This window comes from Gopherus evgoodei, chromosome 10 (assembly GCF_007399415.2).
Source record: "Gopherus evgoodei ecotype Sinaloan lineage chromosome 10, rGopEvg1_v1.p, whole genome shotgun sequence".
Taxonomy (NCBI): Eukaryota; Metazoa; Chordata; order Testudines; family Testudinidae; genus Gopherus; species Gopherus evgoodei.
This window is the reverse complement of record NC_044331.1, coordinates 63,681,987-63,707,253: the sequence shown is the minus strand read 5'-3', so window position 1 is coordinate 63,707,253 and position 25,267 is coordinate 63,681,987. Positions and strand designations below refer to the sequence as shown.

The 25,267-nt window shown below is 46.2% G+C and overlaps 1 protein-coding gene across 4 annotated transcripts in view; it reads left to right on the top strand.

Annotated features, from left to right (window-relative positions):
- Positions 1–25,267, top strand: part of TXNDC11 (thioredoxin domain containing 11) — a 113,251-nt gene that overhangs the window by 25,797 nt on the left and 62,187 nt on the right. For 3 of the 4 annotated variants that reach the window (XM_030579046.1, XM_030579047.1, XM_030579048.1), the window contains one exon: positions 2,220–2,313. In XM_030579046.1, coding sequence (XP_030434906.1) covers positions 2,220–2,313 — 94 coding nt within the window. Of the gene's footprint in view, positions 1–2,219; positions 2,314–24,576; positions 24,679–25,267 lie in introns of those variants that run through there. The other variant, XM_030579049.1, reaches the window with a different exon arrangement.

The window sequence follows — 25,267 nt, the reverse complement described above, 5'->3', positions numbered from 1 at the left end:
TTTTGAAGCCTCCTTTGTGCTTCTTTGATTATCTGTAGCTTCTGAGTAATTTTCCGGAACCATTCTTGTCTTGATGGAGGATGTAGTTTGTTGGTAATATCTCACTATCAGTTGCTATGGAGGATCACAAACTTCATGTAGAAAATAAGGTAGAACATATTTTAGTAAAACTGTGATGGTATTTTATAATCCATATTTGAATAATTTATCATGCAGAGACAAGAAAATCAAAGCCACCTTACGAAGTATCTCACTGGTTGCTTCTCTTGCAGTGGATGCTTCTCTCAGCTGCTTACATTTCATAGTTCCAGCAATGGTGGGCAATATAGTAGTAAGTTGAAATATGTGGCTGGGCTCTTAAAGTATATCTTCTTTGAGATGGGGCAACCAGAACTGCATGCAATATTCACGGTGTGCGTGTACCATGGGTTTATCTAGTGGCATTATGATATTTTCTGTCTTTTATTATCTATCCCTTTCCTGATGGTTCCTAACACTGTTAGCTTTTTGGCTGCTGCTGCACATTGGGCTGGTGTTTTCAGAAAACTATCCACAATGACTCCGAGATCTTTTAGCTAATTTAGATCCCATCATTTTGTATGTATCACTGGGACTGTGTTTTCCAATGTGCATTACTTTGCATTTATCAGCACTGAATTTCATCTGCCATTTTCTTGCCCAGTCATCCAGTTTTGTGAGACCCCTTTGTAACTCTTCACAGGTTGCTTTTCCAGTCATGGGCCTTGTTTGAGTAGAGACTGTCAGGCATGCCAAGTTGTCTAGTGTGGGGTTGTATGCTTGTGTGAGAGAGGGAGAGTATATGTGATTTGGACAAATGTCTGTGTATTTGGGACTTGGACAAGACTACTGAACTCATTTTCAGCTGTACTTTAAGGCAGAATTTGAAATGTGACAAATTTATTTCACTAGGAAAAGTGAATGCAGAGAAATCTTCTTACATCATAGGACAGTGAAAGGAACAGTGAAAGGATAACCATCCACATTTACAACAAATAAAATTCAGTATTTCATGTTAATGTTATCAAGTTGCATTTAGTGTTCATTTTTAAAAGATAGCTTTTAAACCTACTTTCTAGCTCTTTGTCCAGACAGCAGTGCAGTTATCAAGAAAATGAAGTGTGAATAAGAGTCCAACACCTGAGCTCCAGCTCTAGGACTGTTCCTCCTGATCAGTGCAAGTTGAGTGTATGATGAATTACTTGTTTTATCTGCAAATGCAAATATAAATAGTTCAAGGAAGGCTGTCTTACATTCTGATCTGTCTGCTCAAGTATTTAAGTTCTAAGAATCACTGTTGTACCCCTACACTATTATCACATCTTGAATGTCTACAAACCAATTCAAGTCTCATTAACGTAAAATATCCCTAAGTAATTTTTTAAAATAATTGTATATTCATCTCAGTAAAATTCAGGGTTTATCAACCCATTCTCGATGGACAAAAATTTTGTATCTCTTTCTAGAGATCACAGATCCTTTAAATCTCAAATTACCTGGTTGCCCAGGCCAACAAAATAGTATATTTTCTTTTTGTGGAAATGCAAATAGGATCTGTGTTTCTCTCCTTTGTTTTTACAAAATCAGTCTCTCAGTGATTTCTCTTGCAAGAATCTCATATGACTGATAGCTTACCAGTGTGATGTAGACTGGCAGTCATGCAGAGGCTTCAGATATAGATGTGAATCATGCACAGTATAGTAAAAAGTTAAAGAAAGCCAAGTATTTTATCTTGAAAATGGGTTACAGTTGACTTCATTGTACATTGACACATTAAATCCCAAATCTCAGTTTCAAAAGAACCCAGTATGGTGCTATGTAAAAAATCAAGTATTCCATCAACATGGTGGTGCTGAAGCTTGACTCCTGCAATTATTTTAGATTATTACCATTTGCTTAGAGAATAATGTAACAACTAACATGGGAAATATGTAACTGTGAAATTATAACGTTTCTACAGATATACAGATTTGGTGTTGTGCACATTTTCCAAATTATAGTATTGGCTGATTTTCCCCCCCGTTCGTTTAAGATCCGCTTTTCTTGCAGAGTAAAATGGCTAGTTTGTTTTTCTAAAAAAAACAAAACAACCCATCAATGTTTAATCTGTTATGTTTTTTTACTATAGTTAAATAATTGCAGTGTCCCATAAATGTGTACTTTTGTAATAGCTTAGCTAACTCTAAATCTTATTCTTGCAGCCTGGAGTTCTAGGATATTTTGAGTTCAATGCTTCACCTCAGCCTCCTGGTTATTTGATATTCTTCACATCAGCATTACATTCATTAAAGAAAGGTAAAAGCTTAATCTTAAGAATTTAAGGCACCTTTGCAAATAGTTTACATATGTGAACTTCAGTTCTCATCTGAAATATTTTGTAATTTGAGAATTACAGCTCTTAGTATTGGTCTGACGACTAAGTTGTATTCCTTTGTTAATAGACAATGAATGGATTAAGGAGTAAAACGTTTTTGTTTAATTAATTCTTATTTTATATATCTTGTGGACAGGCAGAGTGAAATAAAATACATAGTGCATTTATCCTTTGTCATATTTTCATAGCATAATAAATGTGATCTTCATTTTATATACGGTTTACTGAATATATCAAGCAAGTCTTATTTGCCAAGTCTCTCCACTTTATTGAAGGAACTGCAGTTCATGTTTCATGTCACATTTCATCTACTATTTGGGTGCAGAAGTACTCAAAAGTAAATATAATTTTTGTAGCCAAATGAAAATGAAGCAAAATCACAAGTCTAAGCAGTAAAATTATTGAGTGCATTCCTGTTTTTAGGATCTGATCTTGCAAAAAGTTATGCTTGAGTGGCTTTTCTCACATGAGCAGTCTCTTCAAAAACATAGATTTGAGACTGCTGATTTGCGGAATCCATGGTATGTTTGTCTATTTTTCAGATAAGTTTTGTTTTACAGTGGAGTCAGAAGTCTGGTAGTGCAAGACATAACACTGGGGCTCATCCTCAGGTCTTTCCTGTCACTTTGCTTAATTTAGCTTCTGCTTTTTCACTTTCCTCATTTACTTACTTAATGTTGGGAAACATCTTGTAAATCTCTTCAAGTTGCCTTTTCCACTGAAAGATGCTAAACAAAGAAATATTTACTTCCTTGGGAGTGATTATGGTAAAACCAAGATAGATTCTTCTTACACAGAGCTTAGGTTAGACAACTGCTAACAAAAGAAGATGCGCCTCCCACAGTGGTCACTTAGAATCAAGAAATTTGACCCCCCCGCCAAAAAGGTTATGTATAAAGAAGAACTAAATCTTTCTTCTTTTCTTTTTTTAAGGGGGAAAAGTAAAACTCTGAGAGTGGGCTCAGTTGCTGACTGATGATCATTGGTTTAATTTATGTCTGATTTAATGTCTAGTAGATAGATATTCATGCTGATGGGGGTAGGCTGACTATCTAAGCAAAGGACTTATCTGTATTTTGGAGAGTTTTATTCCAGTTTCCAAATTAAAGGAGAACTAAACTCCAAAATGTTTCATGTTTCAGTGCATAAACATAAAGCATAACATATTTATATGCATTTTGAAAGGTTATTTTAAAATGTAATTGTGTTCCTTTTGTAGCTTTTTTAAGTGCTGAGCATTTTTCCACATTTCCTAGGAGCAGAAGCAATGATGTCATAACTTAAGTGGTTTACACACCACTGAGCTGGCCTCCCCAGTTATGCCATCAGTTTCTTAATTCTGAGTATGTTGCAGAGAAAAGTGCACAAAACGTTCCTGCATTTAAAATGCTTCATCTCTGAAACAAGCACTCGTACACCAAGAATAAATACAGTGTAAAATATAATTACAAAAATATCTTAAAGAACATTTCTTATTTTCATGTTTGCAGCCTGTAAATGTCATAATTTTTTTAGGTGTAATGAACATGGTATCTAGATAATTTCATGCCAAATGTTGCGGAAACACTAAATAATACAACTTGTATACCTTCTTTTATCCAGTTTGTTGCATACATTATATTCATTCTCACAATACTCTTGTGAAAAGAGTAATTATTATTGACCCCATTTCGTAGGTTGGGGACCTGTGGCATAAAGAGATGGAGTAGCTTGCCCAGGATAAGTGAGTCAGTGGCAAAACTTGGCAGAACAGAGTAGTACCCACTTTGAGTTTGATGTATTATTAAATAGTTGTCCTTTGAGACCCAATCCTTATTTTATGTTTTTTATTTTCCTTAGTTATGCAGATTGATAATTTGTTTTAAAATGCTGAGGAAGACAAGTTGTCTTATTTTTGCGGGTTGAGTAATTCTTTTGTCAACTCTCTTATGTGTTTTGTCATATACATTAAAGCAAACTAGATACCTTATAGTTTGCACTAGCTGAGTCTATAAAGGGCAGCTTCAGCACAGCACAGTACATTAGAGCACCTTACAAATTACTCCTTGAATGTGCTTTTCTGTGACATGTAGACAAATGCTTATACCAGGGGTAAGAAACTTATTGCACGCGTGCCAAAGCCGGCACACGAGCTGATTTTCAGTGGCACTCACGCTGCCCAGGTCCTGGCCACCGGTCTGGGGGGCTCTGCATTTTAATTTAATTTTAAATGTAGCTTCTTAAACATTTTAAAAACCTTATTTACTTTACATACAACAATAGTTTAGTTTTATATTATAGACTTAAAGAAAGAGACCTTCTAAAAATGTTAAAATGTATTACTGGCACGCAAAACCTTAAATCAGAGTGAATAAATGAAGACTCGGCACACCACTGCTGAAAGGTTGCTGACCCCTGGCTTATACTCTCAGATTGTTCAGAAGACTTATGCTGCCATCTTTAACACATACTAGCCCAGGAAGATTTAATCTGTAAGGTATTTATTATGATGGGAAAGCAGTGTAGGAGGAAAAAGCTGAGTGTTGCTCTATGGCATGAAATAAGTAAGGAGCTGATTCTAGAAAGTACAGAGCATTGATGTCAGTGGATGCAGGTACTTAGCACCTTGTAGGGTCAGATCATTAGTGAGGTAAATTATGAACAATTGCTTTGTTGTGACATCACATTTTTGTTCAACTGAAAAATGAACTTTGTGAATATTTTTCATTCTCTGAATGTGTAATTGTAGCATTCTTAATTTTTAGTTCCTCTTCATGTAATTGTCCACATGGATTCAACTATTTGTTATTGCGTGTCATGCATCCTGATTCTTTTGGCCAGTAGTGTCTGTTCAGGCTGTGCCTGTACCGTAGCTGTCCTTGCACATCGCCGCCCAAGGGCAATAAGGATGGAATGGGCCCTACTAACCCTCAGTATCTTCTTATTGATCATGCCAGTGAGACTGAACTCCTGAAGTGTTCCCCTTTTTCTGTGTGCACTGTGCTACTGACGTTAGTTAATAATCTTACTATTTAGGTGATTGTTAGTTAATTTATTGTTATAGTTAGATGTTGCCCATTGGGAGGAAACAAAAATCTAATCTTTTCTTCAGTACGTTTCAGCTTTGGTACAAAGTGCTTTGGTGCATGGAGCCTTGGTACCTACCACCTCTGTACCCCTAGTGGACAGTCATCAGTCTGTTGTAATTGGATCCGACCTTTGGACCACATGCCTCCAAGCCAGTTGGATCTGTGCAGTATCCAGTCACTGTTCCTAATTCTGAGCCTCTAAGGCACACTTCAGGGTGCAGACCTCCTGTATGGCCCCTTGGGATGTAGGGCTCTGCAATCCAGCTGCCCTAGATCCTTAAACCAGTATTGTGACCCCCTGCCAAGCCTCCCCATTTGCTTATGCATGCTTTCCTCAGAGTCCATCTCAGTGGGCATTCCAGTTTATAGTTTAGCTCTTTTTGGGGACCACATGGCAGGTAAAGCAAGGAACACAGGCTTCGCACAGGGGTTTCTAAAACCACAGTAACAAAGCATATGAGAGTTACGGATCTTCAGACATAACAACAAAAGCCTGTACACTTTTCCCTTGAGTCTGTGTTCACCCCTTCTGATGAGTCCTTAAGTCCAGTCTGTATGTCAGGCAGGTTGGCCCTTTCAACCCTCTGAACCATGTATTCCTTCTGTTGTTTGGCTGCTGAGAAAGTGAGGAACTGAGCAAACCCTGCTCTTAAAGTTTCTGTCCCCTCTCTCATGTGACTCCCTGACCAACTTCAAAACCCCAGTTAGGTATTTAAAGTCCTAGTTTCCCCTGCAGACAAACTGGAAGAACCAGTTTCCTTTAATCTGGCCGCTCTTTAGCAAACTCAATTGTTCTGACAGTCACCATGGCAACTCTTGTGTTAGTCAGTTCATGGGGGTGACTGGCATTAAAATAAGTTGCCTTGGTCTATCCTTGCAATCTCTAGGCAATCATAGCTACACACTCAAAATGCAAGTCATGTTCTTCAAAATGGTGGTGTCAAGGAAAGGTCACAATTTGATACAGACATGTACAAACATATATCAGTCCATCACACCAACCTTTTCCCCCCAGAGACAAGACAAGACCCAGATAGAATGGCCCATCCCTTAGATGACATTTACTGCTCCTCATCCCCATCTAGAAACATCAGGGAGTCCTCTTCCATTCATCTCCCCTCGGGTGTGGCACAACGGAATCAGGAGGAGACTGAAGGGGCAATTCCATAAGAGGTAGCAGGAAAAGATCTATTACTCATAGGGAACATCCCTCCTGATACCCCCCCTTGGTACTCATATTCCTGCCAACTACAGGCTGTCCATTATATGTGATGATGACATTACAACATCGCATGTGTTCTTGTGGCTGTATAGTCCAACCTGTGAGTAGCAAAGAGACCAGATATGTGAAGCTCAGTCCACACCTTTACAAGACACTATTCTTTGGTAGAATCTTCCAGTTCAGATCCCTGTTTCGGTAGGGCTGTCTTGCTGTCATTGTTCGAGGAGGACTCCTACAACCCACCTTCAAGCAAACTGACAACTGCTTGTTAGTCACCAGCAGTGCTAGACACTCACTTGAAGAAGAAATAACAGTTGCATACCCTGCAGTAATTGTGGTTCTTTGAGATGTGTTGCCCACATGCAGGGCTGGTGCAAGGATATTTTGCGCCCTAGGCAAAACTTCCATCTTGCGCCCCCCCCCCAATCACATACATTATACACAATACACGGTCACAGAGTAACATGTTATAATTTAGAATTTATGTTTCCGCGCTTTAAGTTTAGCAAATTTAGAAACAAGTTCCTCCAAGTCAATGCTGTGAGCAATGTCATGTTCTATTGACAAGGTAGATAGCCCAACAAGTCTTTGTTGCAACATTGATGTTCGCGTATATGTTTTTATCAACTTGAGCTTCGAGAAGCTTCGCTCACCACTGGCCACAGAAACTGGGAGAGTCAAGAGGATGCGAAGAGCAATAACTGTGTTAGGGACACTATCTGTCAGCTTATTTTCCCATATGAAGTTCAATACATCTTGCGGTGATGAACTCCTTTGGACTCATCTTGCAATAGCTTGCAATTCACTGCACAAGTCAAAGGCATCAATATCTTTGGATTCACCATGTTGCAAAGCTTTCTCCAGATTCAAGCAATGTTCCATAATTTGCTTTGGTGTTTTATTTTGCAAACTGTAAACATCATATATGAAGCCAAATACTGAACTAATTTGCTGCATCAATGTGAATCTTTCTTCAACCGAATGTATTGCTGTGTCATTGACTGCAAAGTAAAAGTTCACTTTGAATTTTTCTTTCGGATCATAAATAGGTTCGTCATCTGCTTCATATGTGAACTGCTTCCTCTTCTTTCTAATACGGATTGGATCTGGTTCAAAAAGTGCCGGTACATCCAACTCCTCCGCAAGTTCACCTGCATCTACCAATGTTTTCTCAAAGGCTGCGTCACTTCTGCGGCCCACAAGAAACTTCTTAGTTTCTCCAAGTTGATTAATGGCATCACATATATCAAATTCTTTTCCCTGAAGTTGTTTACTAATTATGTTGATCTCAAACAATATGTCATACCACAAAACAAGAGAAACAAGAAACTTGAAACTAGAAATGGCTTTTGTAAGAGCCTTTGCATCAACTCATGATGTATTGCCAGATGATCCTGTCAGAGTATTGTCTTCATAGATGTCTACCAGAGCATCACAGATGTCACCAATGAAAGCAGGATGGAAAAGCTCCCCCCCAAGAAGACCTAAGACATGATTGATGGATACATAAACAGACACCTGTCCCTCACAGGCACTACCTCATAACATGCCAATTTTGCTCAGGATAGAACATCATAGAGGAATACTATGCATTCAGTGGTCTCTACACTGGCCAAGCAACAGCATGACAACTAACCTAACCAGTCCATCCAACTTTTTTGACTGCTTCTTGGGCACTGGTGAGGGGTAGCGGTGCCAGACTGAGCCCGGTGATGGGTGCAGTACAAATCTACAAACTGAGGCAAGGTGCTGGGCCTAGAGTCCTGCGGAGACTGCTGTCCTGCACCAAGTGGAGCACAGCCTCCATGAGGAGAGAACTCAAACAAATATCACGCTCCTTCTGCATAATTCCCCCAAGCACTTCTTCAGGCAGCTGCTATGGGGGTCACTCACAGGCTTAGGCCTGCCTGTTGCAGGCAAAACACAGCAGCAGGGCTTAAAACTCAGACAGGGCTGCCCAGAGGACTCAGGGGGCCTTGGGCAAAGCAAAATCGGGGGCCCCTTCCATAAAACATTTGCAATATTATAGTAACATGTATTAGGAAATGTAAAAAATAACTAGTGAAATACATTCAAAAATTAATTTGTAATAATTTGAAAATAAACTAAATACATTATTTAAAAACATTAAAAGCTGTAATGGTATGTATACATTTGCAATTACATAATGGGCAGTTGCTGGGTGATTGTGATAGTTGGTACCAATGGGCTGTCGTTGCCTGTGGGTGGTGCTGTTGTTGCCCACGGCTGGGTGGGGAGCTGGGCTCTGCGTTCACGGGTGCCCAGCTCACAGGGGCTGGGCTCAGGGATGTGGGGAGATAGGGTCAGGGGGGTTTCCAGCTCAGAGTGGCTGGGCTCACAGCTGGGGGTCAGGGCTGTTGAGGGGATGGGGTCAGGGGGTTTCCAGCTCAGAAGGACTGGGCTCGGAGCTGGGGGTCAGGGCTGTGGGGGGAATGGGGTCGAGGGGGTTTCCAGCTCAGAGGGACTGGGCTCGGAGCTCGGGGTAAAGGCTGTGGGGGGCTGAGGTCGAGGGGCTTTCCAGCTCAGAAGGACTAGGCTCGGAGCTGGGGGTCAGGGCTGTGGGGGGGATGGGGTCAAGGGGGTGCCTGGGGGCACTGGGGCAGCTCAGCTCTGCAGGCTGCTTTTCTCTCCAGCCGTCCAGGCACAAGGGGAGCAGGAGCAGGGACCAGCCAAGGACCAAGGGGGCAGGAGCACAGGCACCTGAGGCCGACCTGTGGGGAGGCACTTGCATACCTTGCGCAATGCATGAGCGTTGGGGTCCTCTTTCTTCCTCCGCTCCATCAGACCACTGCTGAGGCTCTTTTCTTCTCCGTGCCCCTCGCTGGGGCTGACGTGGAGGCTGAGCCAGGGGGCAGCGCGGCTTTCCTCCAGAAGCGAAGCCCTGGTGTTGTGCCGCTGTCGCAGGGCCCCTGCCACGTGGCCTAAGCAGAGCTGCGCAGCTCTGCCCAGCCGTCGGCACCCCCGCCGGCAACGAGAAAAATTGCAGAAGCTGGAGCCCCTGCCCTGGGAGGGAGAGGGATTCTGAGCCTCTGCCTGCAGCTCAGGGATTCCCCTAGGTCAGCGCAGCCGCCGTCAGCCCGAACCTCTGGGCTGCTGCGGCGGCGTGCTGACCACGGGGGTGCCCTGGGCTGCCGGGCTGCCGCAGCGGCTCCCTGACCCCGGGGGCGCCCTGGGCTGCCTGGCTGCCGCGCCGGCGCCCTGACCCCGGGGGCGCCCTGGGCTGCCAGAGTGGCTCCCTGACCCGGGGGGCGCTGTGGGCTGCTGGGCTGCCGCAGCAGCTCCCTGATCCTGGGGGCGCCCCAGGCTGCTGGGCTGCTGTGGCGGCGGCACGCTTATCCCGGGGGCGCCCTGGGCTGCCACAGCAGCTCCCTGACCCGGGGGGCGCCCTGGGCTGCCGGGCTGCCTTGCCAGCTCCCTGACCCGGGGGGCACCCTGGGTTGCTGGGCTGCCTTGCCGGCGCCCTGACCCTGGGGGCGCCCCGGGCTGCCGGGCTGCCTCGCCGGCACCCTGACCCCGGGGGCACCCCGGGCTGCTGGGCTGCCGCAGCGGCGGCGCGCTGACCCCGGGGGCGCACTGGGCTGTCGGGCTGCTGCAGCGGCTCCCTGACCCGGGGGGTGCCCTGGGCTGCTGGGCTGCCGCAGTGGCTCCCTGACCCCGGGGCGCCCCGGGCTGTCGGGCTGCCGCAGCGGCTCCCTGACCCCGGTGGCGCGCCGGGCTGCTGCAGCGCGCTGACCCCGGGGGCGCCCCGGGCTGCCGTGGCGGCGGCGCGCTGACCCTGGGGGCACCCCGGGCTGCTGGGCTGCCACGCCGGCGCGCTGACCCTGGGGGCGCCCTGGGCTGCCGGTGGCAGGCAGCTCAGACTACCTCTCCAGCAGCAGCAGCTGCCACCATTTAAAAAAATTCTTGGGGGTGCCGCTTTTTGGCGCCCTCAAATCTTGGCACCCTAGGCAACCGCCTAGTTCGCCTAAATGGTTGCACCGGCCCTGCCCACATGGATTGCACAACTTGCCCTCCTTCCTTGCTCCTTTGGCGTTCTCCTCCTCCAGGATTCTTTGTTGGTGAAGGAACTGAGGGATGATTGGATTCACTCCACCCTTTATGCTTTCCGGTAGTGGGTGGGCGAGGACAAGAGGTCAGACTTGATGATCTGGTGGTCGCTTCTGGCCTTAAACTCTGTGATGCCTAAGATGTAGGCATGGGCCCAACAGATTTTGCTGGCCAAAAGAATCTGATCTCATACCCATGGGGCACATATGCACCAAGAGTGGAATTGTGTGGACAACACATCTTGAGGAACAAAAGTTACTGTAAGCTAAGTAACTATTCTATTTGTTTATTAAACAAAAAGCCAGGTATGCTGTAAAAAGGATAACTGGTGTATGTATGTATGTATGTGTATATATATATATATATATATATATATATATATATATATATATATATATATATATATATATATATATATATATATATATATATATATATATATATATATATATATATATATATATATAGCCTCCTCAGACTCTCAGCTTCAAAAGAAGCATTACTCTGCACCATAAAACATTTTACCCATATTGTCCACTGCTGAATGAAACTGTCTACTATCATGAATTCCTACTCTATTCTGTATTATATATTATTTCACGATGTGAGATTACTCTGTGACTCTACATGTTAGCACTAGGTGTCCTGTGACTATCAGGAAAAAAGGCTCCAGTAATGGTGCACCCTGACAGGCACAGTTGTTCACCTATTTCATAAATATTTTTTGTTAATTAATTTTGTTAAACATATCTTTAGTAAAGAACAGTATATTTGCCAAAAATGGCAAGTATTAATTTTTAAAAAGTTGTTACAAGTTATGCTGATGGAAAGATGAGTGCTTGAGAAACCTTGCGAGTGAGTGTTTGCAAAATATTTAAAATGGTTAAGAATTTTGAATTGTTACTTTTTGTCATGTGATATTATGGCAATGAACAGAAACCAGAGATGTCAGAGGCAGCTGTATTTGCAGAGAAATACTCCATCAGAAGCTTGCATATGGATGAAAAGTTACATTTCATGTAATTTAAGCAGTGCAAATGCTGGCCAAGTTGCAGAAGGTCCTTACTTGCTCATCCAGTCAGCCATACTGAGTGGAGTAGGGAATTCTTGTTGGAGAACTTGTGTATTGAAATTAATCTCCCTTTTTAGTTAGAAAATATTTTGGCATTTGTACCACAGGAAAAGAATTATCTTTGTACAAAAGTTTTAGGATGGCTATTTTTTTTGAACTTGTTCTGAATTTCTTAGATTTTTATTATTTCCATTTTTTAAAAAAGTGTTGTTCTGTCTGCCTCTATTTGACTAGTGCTGTGACATTGGCTGGCTTTGTCAACAGCTCTGTGGGTATCTGTTGGTATTTTTGTTATCCTCATGGTTCAATTCCTGAGTGACAGTGAATTCCACTGTATCCTTCTGCAATCTATTGTTTCTTCTTCGAGTGATTGCTCACATCCATTCCAGTTAGGTGTGCGCGCCGCGCGTGCACGTTCGTCGGAAACTTTTTTTTACCCTAGCAACTCCAGTGGGCCGGCAGGTCGCCCCCTAGAGTGGCGCCGCCATGGCGCTCTATATATACCCCTGCCGGCCCGCCCGCTCCTCAGTTCCTTCTTACCGCCGTGTCGGTCGTTGGAACTGTGGAGCGCGGCTTAGCTGTCCTCCACGTCCCTAGCTCTCCTAGTTTTCAATCGCTTATCTCTAGTTCTATATAGTGTTAATTAGTGTTGTTAAGTAAATAGTTTAGTCAATAGTTGTTAAATAGTTCTTGGCCGGGGGCTTAGCCCTTCCCGGCACCCGGCGCCAGGCTCATGCCTGTTTCGCCGGGCTTCAAGCAGTGTGCGGCCTGCAAGAAGCCCATGCCCACCAGCGATCCCCACGAAGCGTGCCTGAAGTGCCTCGGGGAATCGCACAGGTCTGACAAGTGCCGCATCTGTAAGGCTTTCAAGCCGAGGACAAAAAAGGAGAGAGATCAGAGACTCCGAACTCTCCTAATGGAGGCGGCACTTGACCCGTCGACTTCGCGGACCGTGGTCTCGGCACCGGCACCGGATCGCTCCGGCACCGAGAAGACTCCTCGGCACCGACCTTCTCCGGCACCGGAATCACAGCCTAGGCCGTCGAAGTCTGCTACTCCGGCCAGGCAGACCCGGCTTGAGCGCCCGGCCTCGACATCGGCCGCGGCACCGCCGGCACCGTCAGCACCGTTGACTCCGGGCCAGGCGGGTCCGTTGAGTCCGGTGCCGCCGAGCTCCCCCATGAGATCTGGGGTTGAGATAGTGGTCCCGTCAACACCGGAGACCTTCGCCTCGGCTCGGGACCTTATTGCCCTGACGGAGCCCACTCGGCTGCCACCCCCGGTACCTCCGGTGCGGGTCGTGTCCAGGGGCAAGCCCATGATGTCGGCGCCGCCCAGAGACAGTCCTTCGCCATCTAGGTCCCGACGTCTTGGGCGCTCCAGATCCCGACGCCGCTCGCAGTCCCGGCACCGCTCCCCTCAGCGGCACCGGTCGCACTCGCGGCAACGGTCGACCTCCGGACGGTCGCGGTCAAGCTCCAGTCGGCGTCACCGGCACCGCGACTCCAGGAGCAGGTCCCATCGCTACTCGCCGCACCGGTCGACCTCCCGGCACCGAGCTGGTGGCAGGTCCCGGTCTCGGTCGACCTCCCGGCGCCGAGCCGGTGGTAGGTCCCGGTCGACCTCCCGGCACCGAGATGGTGGCAGGTCCCGGTCTCGGTCGACCTCCCGGCGCCGAGCCGGTGGTAGGTCCCGCTACCGAAGCGACACCCGGTACCGATCAGGATCCCGGCACCGTGACAGATCCAGGTCCCGGTCCCGATCCCGGCACCGATACGACTCCCGGCACCGGTCCCCGGCACCGAGACGATCCTCCGTGCCGACCCGCGCCGGCCCGTACCATCCGGGGTCGGCCCCGCCGTGGCCCTCGAGACAGCCGTCCGTATCTTCGCAGGCGGACAGTGCGTATGCGCTCGGCACCGACCGGCAGGCGGCGCTCTTCGGGGATCCGCCGCTGGAAGACCAAGGCCCACCACAGTGGGGATTCTGGACACCCTGGGCATACCATCAGGCCCAGGGCCCCCAGCAGCTCCCTCCCACACCGGCGAATGCGGAGCGTAGGGCCCCTGAAGCCTCCTTGTCTCGCCCCCCTCCCTCCCCGGAGGCGGAGGAAGGGTCCAAACAGCAGGACTCCGCTGTGGCTCCGGAGGTAGAGGCGAGGGCTGAGGAAGACCCTCAGTTGGACACTATCGTGCCTGGGGTCTCCTCATCCTCCTCCCCGGATGAGGCGGTGGCGGGTACCTCCTCCAACAGTCCCCCCCCGCTGGATCTCAGGGCGCACCAGGACCTCCTCAGGCGGGTGGCCCAAAACCTGAGTCTGCAGGCAGAGGAGGTCTCGGAGATAGAGGACCCGATTGTTACCATCCTCTCTTCGGATGCTCCCACCAGGGTCGCCCTGCCCTTTGTACGGACCATTCAGGCCAATGCCAATACTATCTGGCAGTCCCCGGCCTCCATCCCTCCGACAGCGAAAGGAGTCGAGAGAAAGTACATGGCCCCTTCCAAGGGGTATGAATACTTGCACGTTCACCCGACTCCCGGTTCACTGGTGGTGCAGTCGGTGAACGATAGGGAGCGTCACGGCCAGGAGGCTCCGGCCCCCAAATCCAGAGAGGCCAGGCGCATGGACCTCCTTGGCCGTAAGGTATATTCGGCTGGGGCCCTGCAGCTCAGGGTCTCTAATCAGCAGGCCCTGCTGAGCAGGTACGCTTTTAACTCCTGGGTGGCAGTGGACAAATTTAAAGAGCTGCTGCCACAGGATGCTCGCCAGGAGTTTACGGCCATCCTGGACGAGGGCAAAAAGGTCGCGCGCACGGCCTTACAAGCATCCTTGGACGCTGCGGACTCGGCTGCCCGTACCCTCGCGTCGGGAGTTACGATGCGTCGCATCTCCTGGCTGCAGGTTTCCGGCCTTCCGCCAGAGCTCCAGCACACGATACAGGACCTTCCTTTCGAAGGCCAGGGCCTGTTTTCGGAAAAGACAGACCCCAGACTCAAGAGTCTGAAGGACAACCGGGTCATTGCGCGGTCCCTCGGGATGCACACCCCCGTGACGCAGCGTAGACCCTTTAGGCCACAGCAGCAGCCGTACCGTAGGCCGTTTTCCCAGTTCCGCCAGCGGCAGGACCCTTACAGGCGCCGCGGCAGGAACGGCAGGCGCAGGCAGTCTGGGAACCAAGGGGGGCAGAACCAAGGCTCCTCAAAACCCCCGCCTGGTCCTAAGCCTTCATTTTGAAGGTGCGCCCGAGGGCGCTGTAGCAGTTTCCCCTATGGATCCTTTCCCCCCGTTTTCAAACCGCCTTTCGTTTTTCCTCCCGGCGTGGTCCCAAATAACATCGGACCGCTGGGTCTTAAACCTGGTGCAGACGGGATACCGCCTGCAGTTTGTTTCGTTTCCTCCTTCCCGCCCTCCTTCCTCGTCCCTCTTCAGGGACCCCTCTCACGAGCAATTCCTTCGACAGGAGGTGCAGACGCTCCTCAGCAAAGGAGCCATAGAGGCGGTTCCGGAAAACGAGAAAGGCAAGGGGTTTTATTCCCGCTACTTTCTGATCCCCAAGGCCAAGGGGGGCCTCAGGCCTATCCTCGACCTGCGAGAACTCAACAAATACCTCGTGAAGTTGAAGTTCCGCATGGTATCCCTGGGGACCATTATTCCATCCCTGGATCCGGGAGACTGGTACGCCGCCCTCGACATGCAGGACGCGTATTTCATATTGCCATTTGGCCGCGCCACAGACGCTTTCTCCGCTTCGTTGTGGGGGCTCTTCATTATCAGTTTGCAGTCCTCCCTTTCGGCCTGTCCACGGCCCCAAGGGTGTTTACAAAATGCATGGCAGTTGTCGTGGCGCATCTTCGACGCAACCGTGTCCACGTGTTCCCTTATCTGGACGACTGGTTGATTCGGGGCACGTCGGAGCAGCAGGTCAGCAGCCATGTCCGCCTGATCACCGCCGTATTTACAAGTCTGGGCCTCCTGATAAACACAGACAAATCCACTCTGAGGCCCACGCAAAAGGTGGAATTTATCGGGGCGGTCTTGGACGCCACGATGGGCAGGGCCTCGCTGCCTCTGCAACGGTTCCAGACCATGGCGGCGATCGTTCAGCGTTTGCGGTCAGCCCCGTTGACGTCAGTAAGGACATGTCTAACCCTGTTAGGCCACATGGCAGCGTGCACTTTTGTGACCGGCTACGCTCGGCTCCACATGAGGCCTCTCCAGCTGTGGCTTATCAGCCGTTACAGGCCGCAAAGGCAACCTTTAGACATGTTAGTCACAATCCCCCAGAAGGTCTTGGACTCTCTCGGCTGGTGGTTGGACCAGTCCGTGTTATGTGCGGGTCTTCCCTTTCACCCCTCTCAGCCATCGGTATCCCTGACAACGGATGCCTCAGATCTGGGCTGGGGGGCCCACCTGGGGACCCTGCGGACACAGGGCCTGTGGTCCCAGGAGGAGGTGGGGCTCCACATCAACATACGGGAGTTGAGAGCGGTCCGCCTTGCTTGTCAAGCGTTTTGTCATCAGCTTCAGGGTCGTTGTGTCGCCGTGTTTACGGACAACACGACGACGATGTACTATATCAACAAGCAGGGCGGCACCAGGTCCTCCTCCCTGTGCCACGAGGCGATACGTCTCTGGGACTTTTGCGTAGCCCACTCCGTTCACCTCAGGGCTTCCTTCCTCCCTGGAGTACGGAACACTCTGGCAGATCGACTGAGCAGATCCTTCCTGTCGCACGAGTGGTCCCTTCGCCCGGATGTCGCTCTCTCCATTTTCCGGAGGTGGGGTTATCCCCGGGTGGACCTCTTTGCGTCCAGGGGGAACAGGAAGTGCCCAGCATTCTGCTCCTTTCAGGGCAGGGAACCGGGGTCGATAGGGGACGCCTTCCTCATCCGGTGGTCGACCCACCTGTACTATGCATTTCCCCCGTTCCCTCTGGTCCACAAGGTCCTCCTGAAGGTGCGCAGGGACAAGGCGCTCGTGATCATGGTAGCCCCGGCGTGGCCCAGGCAGCACTGGTACACCATGCTGCTGGACTTGGCCATAGCCGACCCAGTTCCCCTGCCCCTTCATCCGGACCTGATTACCCAGGACCACGGGACCCTGTGTCACCCAGACCTGCAGTCGCTGCACCTAGCGGCGTGGCTCCTGCGTGGCTGACTGGCCCAGAGCTGCGATGCTCCACGCCTGTGAGAGAGGTGCTCTTGAGCAGCAGGAAACCGTCCACAAGAGCCACGTATTCAGCGAAATGGAAGCGCTTCTCCTGTTGGTGCGTAGAGAGAAATCTCCGCCCTATGGAAGTTTCGGTTTCCGAAATATTAGACTACGTTTTGTCCCTCAAAGGGCAAGGTCTGGCCTTATCGTCGTTGCGAGTCCACCTAGCTGCTATCTCCACCTTTCACCCGGGTGCGGACGGTCGCTCCGTTTTTTCTCACCCGACGGTGTCGAGATTCCTTAAAGGGCTGGAACGTTTATTCCCTAACGTCCGTCCCCCTGCTCCCACCTGGGATCTTAACCTGGTGTTGTCCCGACTCATGGGGCCCCCCTTTGAGCCGTTAGCTACTTGCTCCCTGCTCTACCTCTCTTGGAAAACTGCCTTTCTAGTGGCTGTCACCTCAGCTAGACGGGTGTCGGAGCTCCGAGCTCTTGTGGTAGACCCCCCATATACGGTCTTCCACAAGGACAAGGTGCAGCTGAGACCACACCCTGCTTTTCTGCCCAAGGTGGTCTCAGCCTTCCATGTCAACCAAGAGATTTTCCTTCCGGTTTTTTTCCCAAAACCTCACTCCTCAGGCAGGGAGCAGCAGCTCCACTCGCTGGATGTCCGTAGGGCTCTCGCGTTCTACATAGACAGGACTAAGCCCTTCCGAAAATCCCCCCAACTTTTCGTGGCGGTAGCAGATCGTATGAAAGGTCTTCCTATCTCCTCCCAGAGGATATCCTCTTGGGTTACGTCCTGTATCAGGACTTGTTATGACTTGGCCCATGTCCCTGCGGGCCGTGTGACTGCGCATTCTACCAGGGCGCAGGCGTCATCGCTGGCTTTCCTAGCCCGTGTGCCCATCCAGGAAATCTGTCGGGCAGCAACCTGGTCATCGGTCCACACTTTTGCTTCCCACTACGCCCTGGTCCAGCAGTCCAGGGAGGATGCGGCCTTCGGAACTGCGGTGCTCCGGGCCGCGACTTCTCACTCCGACCCCACCGCCTAGGTATGGCTTGGGAGTCACCTAACTGGAATGGATGTGAGCAATCACTCGAAGAAGAAAAGACGGTTACTCACCTTTGTAACTGTTGTTCTTCGAGATGTGTTGCTCACATCCATTCCACACCCGCCCTCCTTCCCCACTGTCGGAGTAGCCGGCAAGAAGGAACTGAGGAGCGGGCGGGCCGGCAGGGGTATATATAGAGCGCCATGGCGGCGCCACTCTAGGGGGCGACCTGCCGGCCCACTGGAGTTGCTAGGGTAAAAAAAAGTTTCCGACGAACGTGCACGCGCGGCGCGCACACCTAACTGGAATGGATGTGAGCAACACATCTCGAAGAACAACAGTTACAAAGGTGAGTAACCGTCTTTTCTAGCAACTGCTGTGCCAAGGTGCAGTTGCTACATTCTTGTGCTAGTACCTATTATTTTGATTTCAAGATCTGTCCATTTCTTAAACTTTTGTTCTCTATTTAGTTTGTGCCCTTCTTTTTTCTCTTCTATGCTGCATATGTGTATCTCATCTCTTTTTCTTCCCCACCCCGCTTTTCCCTTGTTCCTATTGTCCCTTCAGGAAGCAGTCAAGAGCAGTTGAAGATGAACAGTGATCTTGCAGCTTACTTGTAAACTGTGTGATATTCTTTTCTAAGAAGAAAAAGAGCAGAAAATGCAGAACGCCTGCCATCATGAGCTTATTTCTAAGCCTTGCTTATTTACTCCGGATCTGATAATTTACCCCTGTGTTTCTGTGGCTTCCCACTAGTATGCCGCTCTCATCGAAGGACTTTTTTCTTGTTGGAAATGTGCATTAGACCGCTCCTTGCAGGACTATGGTTAGTGCCAAACCAATACTTGCAGAGTACAAAATACCAACAACTAGGTCACTGACCTTGGGCATAGTATTTACAGGCCTCAGAAGGGTTAAATTAGTAATACTTGTGTTTTTACATCTTCCATGGAACACACTTTTAGAAGTTTAAAACCATTATTTATTCCCCTTTTTTTTATTACTTATTATTTGTGTTATTGTAGTGTGTAAAGGTTGGGGGCCCATTGTGCTAAGCACTGTTCAAGCACAATACAAAGAGTCCTTGCCTGAAGAGTTTACAATTTAAAAGACAAGGCAGACAGATCTAGATTTATATCTAGATAGATATAGATATAAAATATAAGCAATAATATATTATTTACATTCTTATAATTAAATATTTACTTGTTTATCTCCCCAAAGACATGAGCATCCTTTCATCTTTGAAGTGTTCTGCTAAGCCCTCCAGTAGTTTCTAGTGCACTGGGATGTAGTTCTGTAGAAGGTACTCAAATCTGCATCTTTTTGATATGAATAGATTCAGGCTTCTTTAAAAAATGATGATGAAAGTGAGAGAGTCTGGGTGGGTTGTTGTTGAATAATAGCTGAACTGCTATATATGTTTCCTGTTATAAATAAATAAAGGCAGACATCTCTCTGTCTCCATGACAACAAAAGCAGCCACCTCACAGTACTGCTGAGAAAAGAGATAGAATTCTGTAGAAACAGGTTAGAAAACATACATGGTGATAATGTGCAGCTTTCTATATCTGTTTTTCGGTTGATATGGCATCTATTTAATACTCTAGGTGCTATACATCAGCAAATATAGAAATATAAGTGTATATATATGCATATATATATTAATGTAAAGGTTAGAGACTCAGTCAACTTGATTTTTTTTAAAATGACAAAAACATCATTTTCTGATAGAGCACCCTTTGAATAATACATCCTGATTTTTGTAATTCTTTAGTGTTTTTAATACATATTTTTCTTCTCTCCTGTGCATGCTTGACTATTTTCAATAAGGGAGAAACTGACTTATCAGGGGAAAGAATGATGCTAATTGTAAACAAAGTACTATCAGATGGATGGAGTAAACAAACTGGAAAAATAGAGAAATATTTTTTCCCCACTTCTGTTAGTTATTTTAATCTTACGTGTTACCTTTAGCTGTAGTATGCACAAAGTTTTCAGACAGAAATGTGATTTTTGAAGTTTTGTCCTTAAAAAAAACCAAACAGAACTTGCTTTCATCTGCTCACTCAAAGGAAAACCCTCAGATAATGATATTAGGAACCATAATTTAGGTTCCCTACCCTTCACCCATCAATCCAACATTTAGGATGATAATATAGACTCTTGATTCAGCAAGACATTTAAAGACATGCTTAATTTGAACTTTAACCATTCATTTCAACACCTCTAGTCAAATGCTCTGCACTGTTAGCAACACTGCTGGTCCCATTGGATAAAAGAGGAGGATTCTGCAGTTGGATTTGTGACCCAGGCAGGTAAAACCTTACTGCAGCAGAAACAGTTCAGTTAAACCAAAACTTGAGGTTGGTACGTACAGACGGAGCTCAAAACCGAAGATCTCAGTGAAAAATGAAAGGAAGCAGAGATCTCCAGACATCAAATGCTGACAAGAGGCATTTGTAACAAGAGTAGGCGCATGGAATGTATGAACTTTGTGTAGTATGGGAAAGCTGGCACAAGTTACAAAAATATGAAAAAAATTCCATCTGAACATACTTGGTGTCAGTGCAATGAGAAGGGCCGGGAGTGGCAAGATATCTGGTGGTGCTACAATTTTATACTTAGGAGAAGAAATGCACAAAAGAAGTGTAGGAATTATACAGGATAACATTCCAGCAAAGACTCTGCTGTCTTGAGAACCAGTGAATGGCAGAATAACAGCCTGTCTGCAAACAAGACATGTCAAATATACAATAATCCAAGTGTATGCACCAACAAATTCAGCAGCCAACCCTGAAATGGATGTGTTCTTTGAGCAGGTACAGCACATTTCGGATGATGTGCCTAAGCATGACACCATAGGCACAGCAGTGGAAGGCATCCATGCTGATAATAGCAAACAGCTTTTGATTCTCTGTGGCACAAACCCTCTAAAGATAGGAGACAGTCTCTTCGATCATAAGAGGATTCACAGGCTCACATGGAGATCACCAAAGAATGCAACTGTCAGCCAGATAGACCATGTGTGTATCTCAAGGATGAGCATCATCTTTGAGGAATGTCCCTACCCAGATGTTGGCTTGGATCATGATCTTTTAGTGGCCACGTTACAGTGTAAACTTAAAAAAATCATAGAGGCAGACACAAAGAGTGTTACAGCAATACCAAAGTTCAGTGTCAAAGAAATACAGATCAGATTGCTTTTAGTAACAGTTACACTATTTTACAGGCTCAGGAAAGTCTGGAAGACAAATGGTCAAACTTGAAGACAGTAGTCGAGACAGCTGGGCCTCAAAAAGATGTAAAAGAAAGATGCATGGATTACATCTGGAATATGGGCAGCAATTAACAAGCAGAAAGATCTGAAGGCAAAAAAGAACAGAGCAAGACACAGGCAGAGCTTTTACAGGGAGATACAAGATGTAGAGAAAAAAACAAAAAGAGAAGCAGGCAAGATAGAAATGCCTGGGTTCAGGAGAAGTCTGTAGAGGTACAAGATGTACCACTGAGAGAGACTTCAAACAGCTCTACAGAATAGTGAAGGACCTCTCAGGAAGAACCAGACCATCACGGGTGCTGCCCATCAGGGACTTTTATGGACAGATGTTGAAAACATGTGAAGAACAAGCCAGATGAAGGGGAAAAAAATGTCCATTCCATATTAAACTGTCTAGAGCCGCAGTCATGCACAGGTTGCAGAGGAATGCCTATGTTAAGTTAGAAATAGAAGAGGGACCAATAAATAACACCCAGTGAAATTAAAGCAGCCATCAAAGGCCTCACACAGGGGAAAACCTTTGAAGTTGACAGAATTCAAGCAGAGGTACAGTAACAAGAGGATATTGAATGCGCTGGTATTATCTGGAAAGGCATACCGCGACTAGCGCACACACATAATCAATGCAGGAACTGGATTGGCCAGTGTGCCAGCAGCACAGGAGGGTCTAAAGTTTAAGTCGCGTGCTTCCTGAATGGCACAATAATGCTAATATAAAGTAACTTGATAAACAATTTTTATTTCCTGTTTTTTTGCATTAAGAATCCAAAATGCAAAAGATTGTTCTGATGATTAAATATGCAATGCTTGTAAGGTTGATAAATTAAGATTTGTGTTGGATATTCTAGTTACATTCTGCCTACTGAGGTTTGCTCTATTGCCTTATTTTATTCCTTTTATATTTCACTTGTAATGAGCAAATACAGAATGTTGAACATTGGGGAAATAACCTCGTGTCTTCACTGCATTTACATTATAATATAAAATGCTTCTTATAAACAGCATATGAGACTGTAAGAGAGATTTGTTTTCGCAGTCTCAGTACACAGATAGCTTCTTATAAAAGGTGTATTTCCTGGAGGCAGTATTTTTGTGTATGTGCAAAAAAATCTTGAATTTGGCTGTGTTAGTTTTTGATGTATATAAGAGTTTTCATGGCTTGTTTCTTTGAATAGCTTTTATTTAGGAATGTAATGTGTGTATTAATAATTCCAATGCTTTGTACTTAAAACTTTATTTGAGGACTAAAATAATGTTTGTGGAGTACTTTAAGTCCAACAATATTCCTGTGAGGAAGCAGACATCATTGTACTCATTTTACAGATTAATAAACTGAGGAACAGATTGATGGAGTGACTTACACAATAGGTTTTACTTGAAAGTCATTTATTTTGAGGCAGCTTTCCGTTGCAGTAGTAGTTTTAAAATCCTTGTGTACATGTGGGCAGGCAAGTAAGCATTCTGGAAATAAATGATCTGACATACACTTTTCCCCAAAAGGCAGGCTGGAGAGATTAACAAATACAGTTGTTTGTCTGATTAACTTTAGACTTCACTGATGTATTAAGGCTGTGATTGGATTTTTTTTGAAAGATACAGAATAATTGATGATAAGATAGCAGTATCTGTAATGGTGTTGTTTGTTTCCACCAAGACCTTGCTGTTCAGTATTACATTCCTGAAAGCATACCAATTCTGATGACTTTCTGCCACTTGAGTCTGGCTAGAATTTAAATGTTTTGCTGTTGTAAGTAGCTAACTGTGTGAAATTTGATCCTTGTCTATCTTGAAATGCCTATAATGTATTCCTGTTTTATTTGTTAGGAGAAGTTGACGTTGGGGAGTTGCTTGCAGTTCTTGACACTTTCTTTCTCTGAAAAGAACGCTTTTTAAATTCAGTTTGGTGAGAGTATGTTCTTTTGGCTATTAGAGAAGGGATAAAAAAAATCTCTGTATTTTTGAGAGAGAGACTTTGAGTCTGCTGTACGTTGCTGCTTTGCTTGTTCCAAACATTGCATCAAAACATTAATAATAAAACTAGAAATGTCATAGACATTACTTGTAAAATCTTATTTGTCAGACAGAATTGATTATATAAACTATTTAACATTCTCTTCTTTAATATTTCACTGTAAATTTCTGTGATCTGTAATTTCAGTGTATATACCTATAGGTAGAGCTACGATTTTGTCACGAAAATCACAGAATCTGTGACTTCCAGAGACCTCCGTGACTTGAGCCCGCAGCGCCTGAGAGCTGCAGGGTTCCCCCATTGCCCGTGGTGGCTGGGAACTGTGGGACCCTGAGATCCCAGTCACTCTGGACAGGGGAGGGAGTGCCCCAGGAACTTCCAGCTGCTGTGGGCGGTGAGGGTGCTCAGGGATGCCCCAGAACTTGGAGCTGCGGTGGATGGCCAGGGTGCCCTGGAGCTTGGAGCCACCACAGGTGGCTGGGGTGCCCCACAGCTTCCGGGCTGCTGCGGGTGGCAGGGGTGCCCCACAGCTCCCAGCTGGGACCCCAGGGTTGGTGTGGGGACCTCGCAGCTTCCCATTTTGTCATGGATATTTTTAGTAAAAGTCATGGATAGGTCACGAGCTTCCATGAATTTTTCTTTATTGTTCAAGACCTGTCTGTGATTTTTACTAAAAATATGCATGACAGAATCTTAGCCTTACTCATAGGCCCTAATACTGCTTGCGTTAAAGTCAGGTTCTTAATCTGGTTGTATTTGTATTCAAATTAAAAGTCTGCTCCACTACCTGTTTGTTTTTTTATCATGAGATATGTGTACAATCCAGTGGGTGAGTAGTTTCCTTGATTCACCCTTACAGAATTTCCACTACATTGATGGGAACGAAGCATTGAAGGGGAAGTATATGGCACAATGAATTGTTATATATGTACTCCACTACCTCAGTATAACGCCACCCTATATAACACAAATTTGGATATAATGCGGTAAAGCAGTGTTCCGGGGGGGACGGGTCTGCGCACTCCGGTGGATCAAAGCAAGTTCAATATAACACAGTTTCACTTATAACGCAATAAGGTTTGTTTGGCTCCCAGGAACAGCATTCTATTGAGGTAGAGGTGTATTTTATTTGTCCATTTTATCACAAAGAATGAGTATCAGACAAGAGCTGTAAACCTTCCTTCTGGCAGAGTCCACATGCAGCTAGAACTCTCATAAAAGAAGGTGCTGCTACTGGCAAGGAGAGACCTGATTCACTACCTCGCCTTTGTTGCTTCCACTAGCGGAACTTCATCCTGGCCAAAAGTAAAGCTGTGCTCCCAAAGCCATGCCTCATAGTGTGAATTCCCTGGGAAATCAGAAGGGTCTGTCTGGTTCAGGGAAGTGCATTTTGCAAGGTAACTCTAGCTCTATGGCTGTTGATTTGAGTTAGAGTAGCTAAGCTAATAGCTGAATTTCAGCTTTTTCCTACAGTGTTTAATAAGTGTCTCACTAAGGTGAATAATGTAATGTTAAATCAGTGCTCCAAACCTCTGAGTAAAAAGACACATGATGAAATCATTTGTACTAGCAATATTTGTAATCTCATAGATCGACACAGCTTGTTTTGCTTCATATAAATTGTAGTGTGAATGTTAATGTTATTGCAAAACAGACTGTTACATTCTTTCAACTGTGTACAGTACTTGTTTGGTATGGTCCAGGTTTTGACTGATTTGTCTGTTGTAAAATGTGCAGTTTAAAAGGTTGACTTGGAAATTAGCTCACTTAGGTATCAAGTAATTATATTACAGTCTTAAAATCATGCTCTTGCATTGTCTGTGAATTGAGACTGTTTAATCTGCTGAAACTGGCACACATTAGTGCAAAAAATTAGTAATATTTTACCATAGCACAGATCAAATTATATGTTTTCTCTCTCATTGCTTTTACTCGTTAAATTTACGCCAAATTCTGCTGAGATAGTAATTTGAAATATTCTTGCTC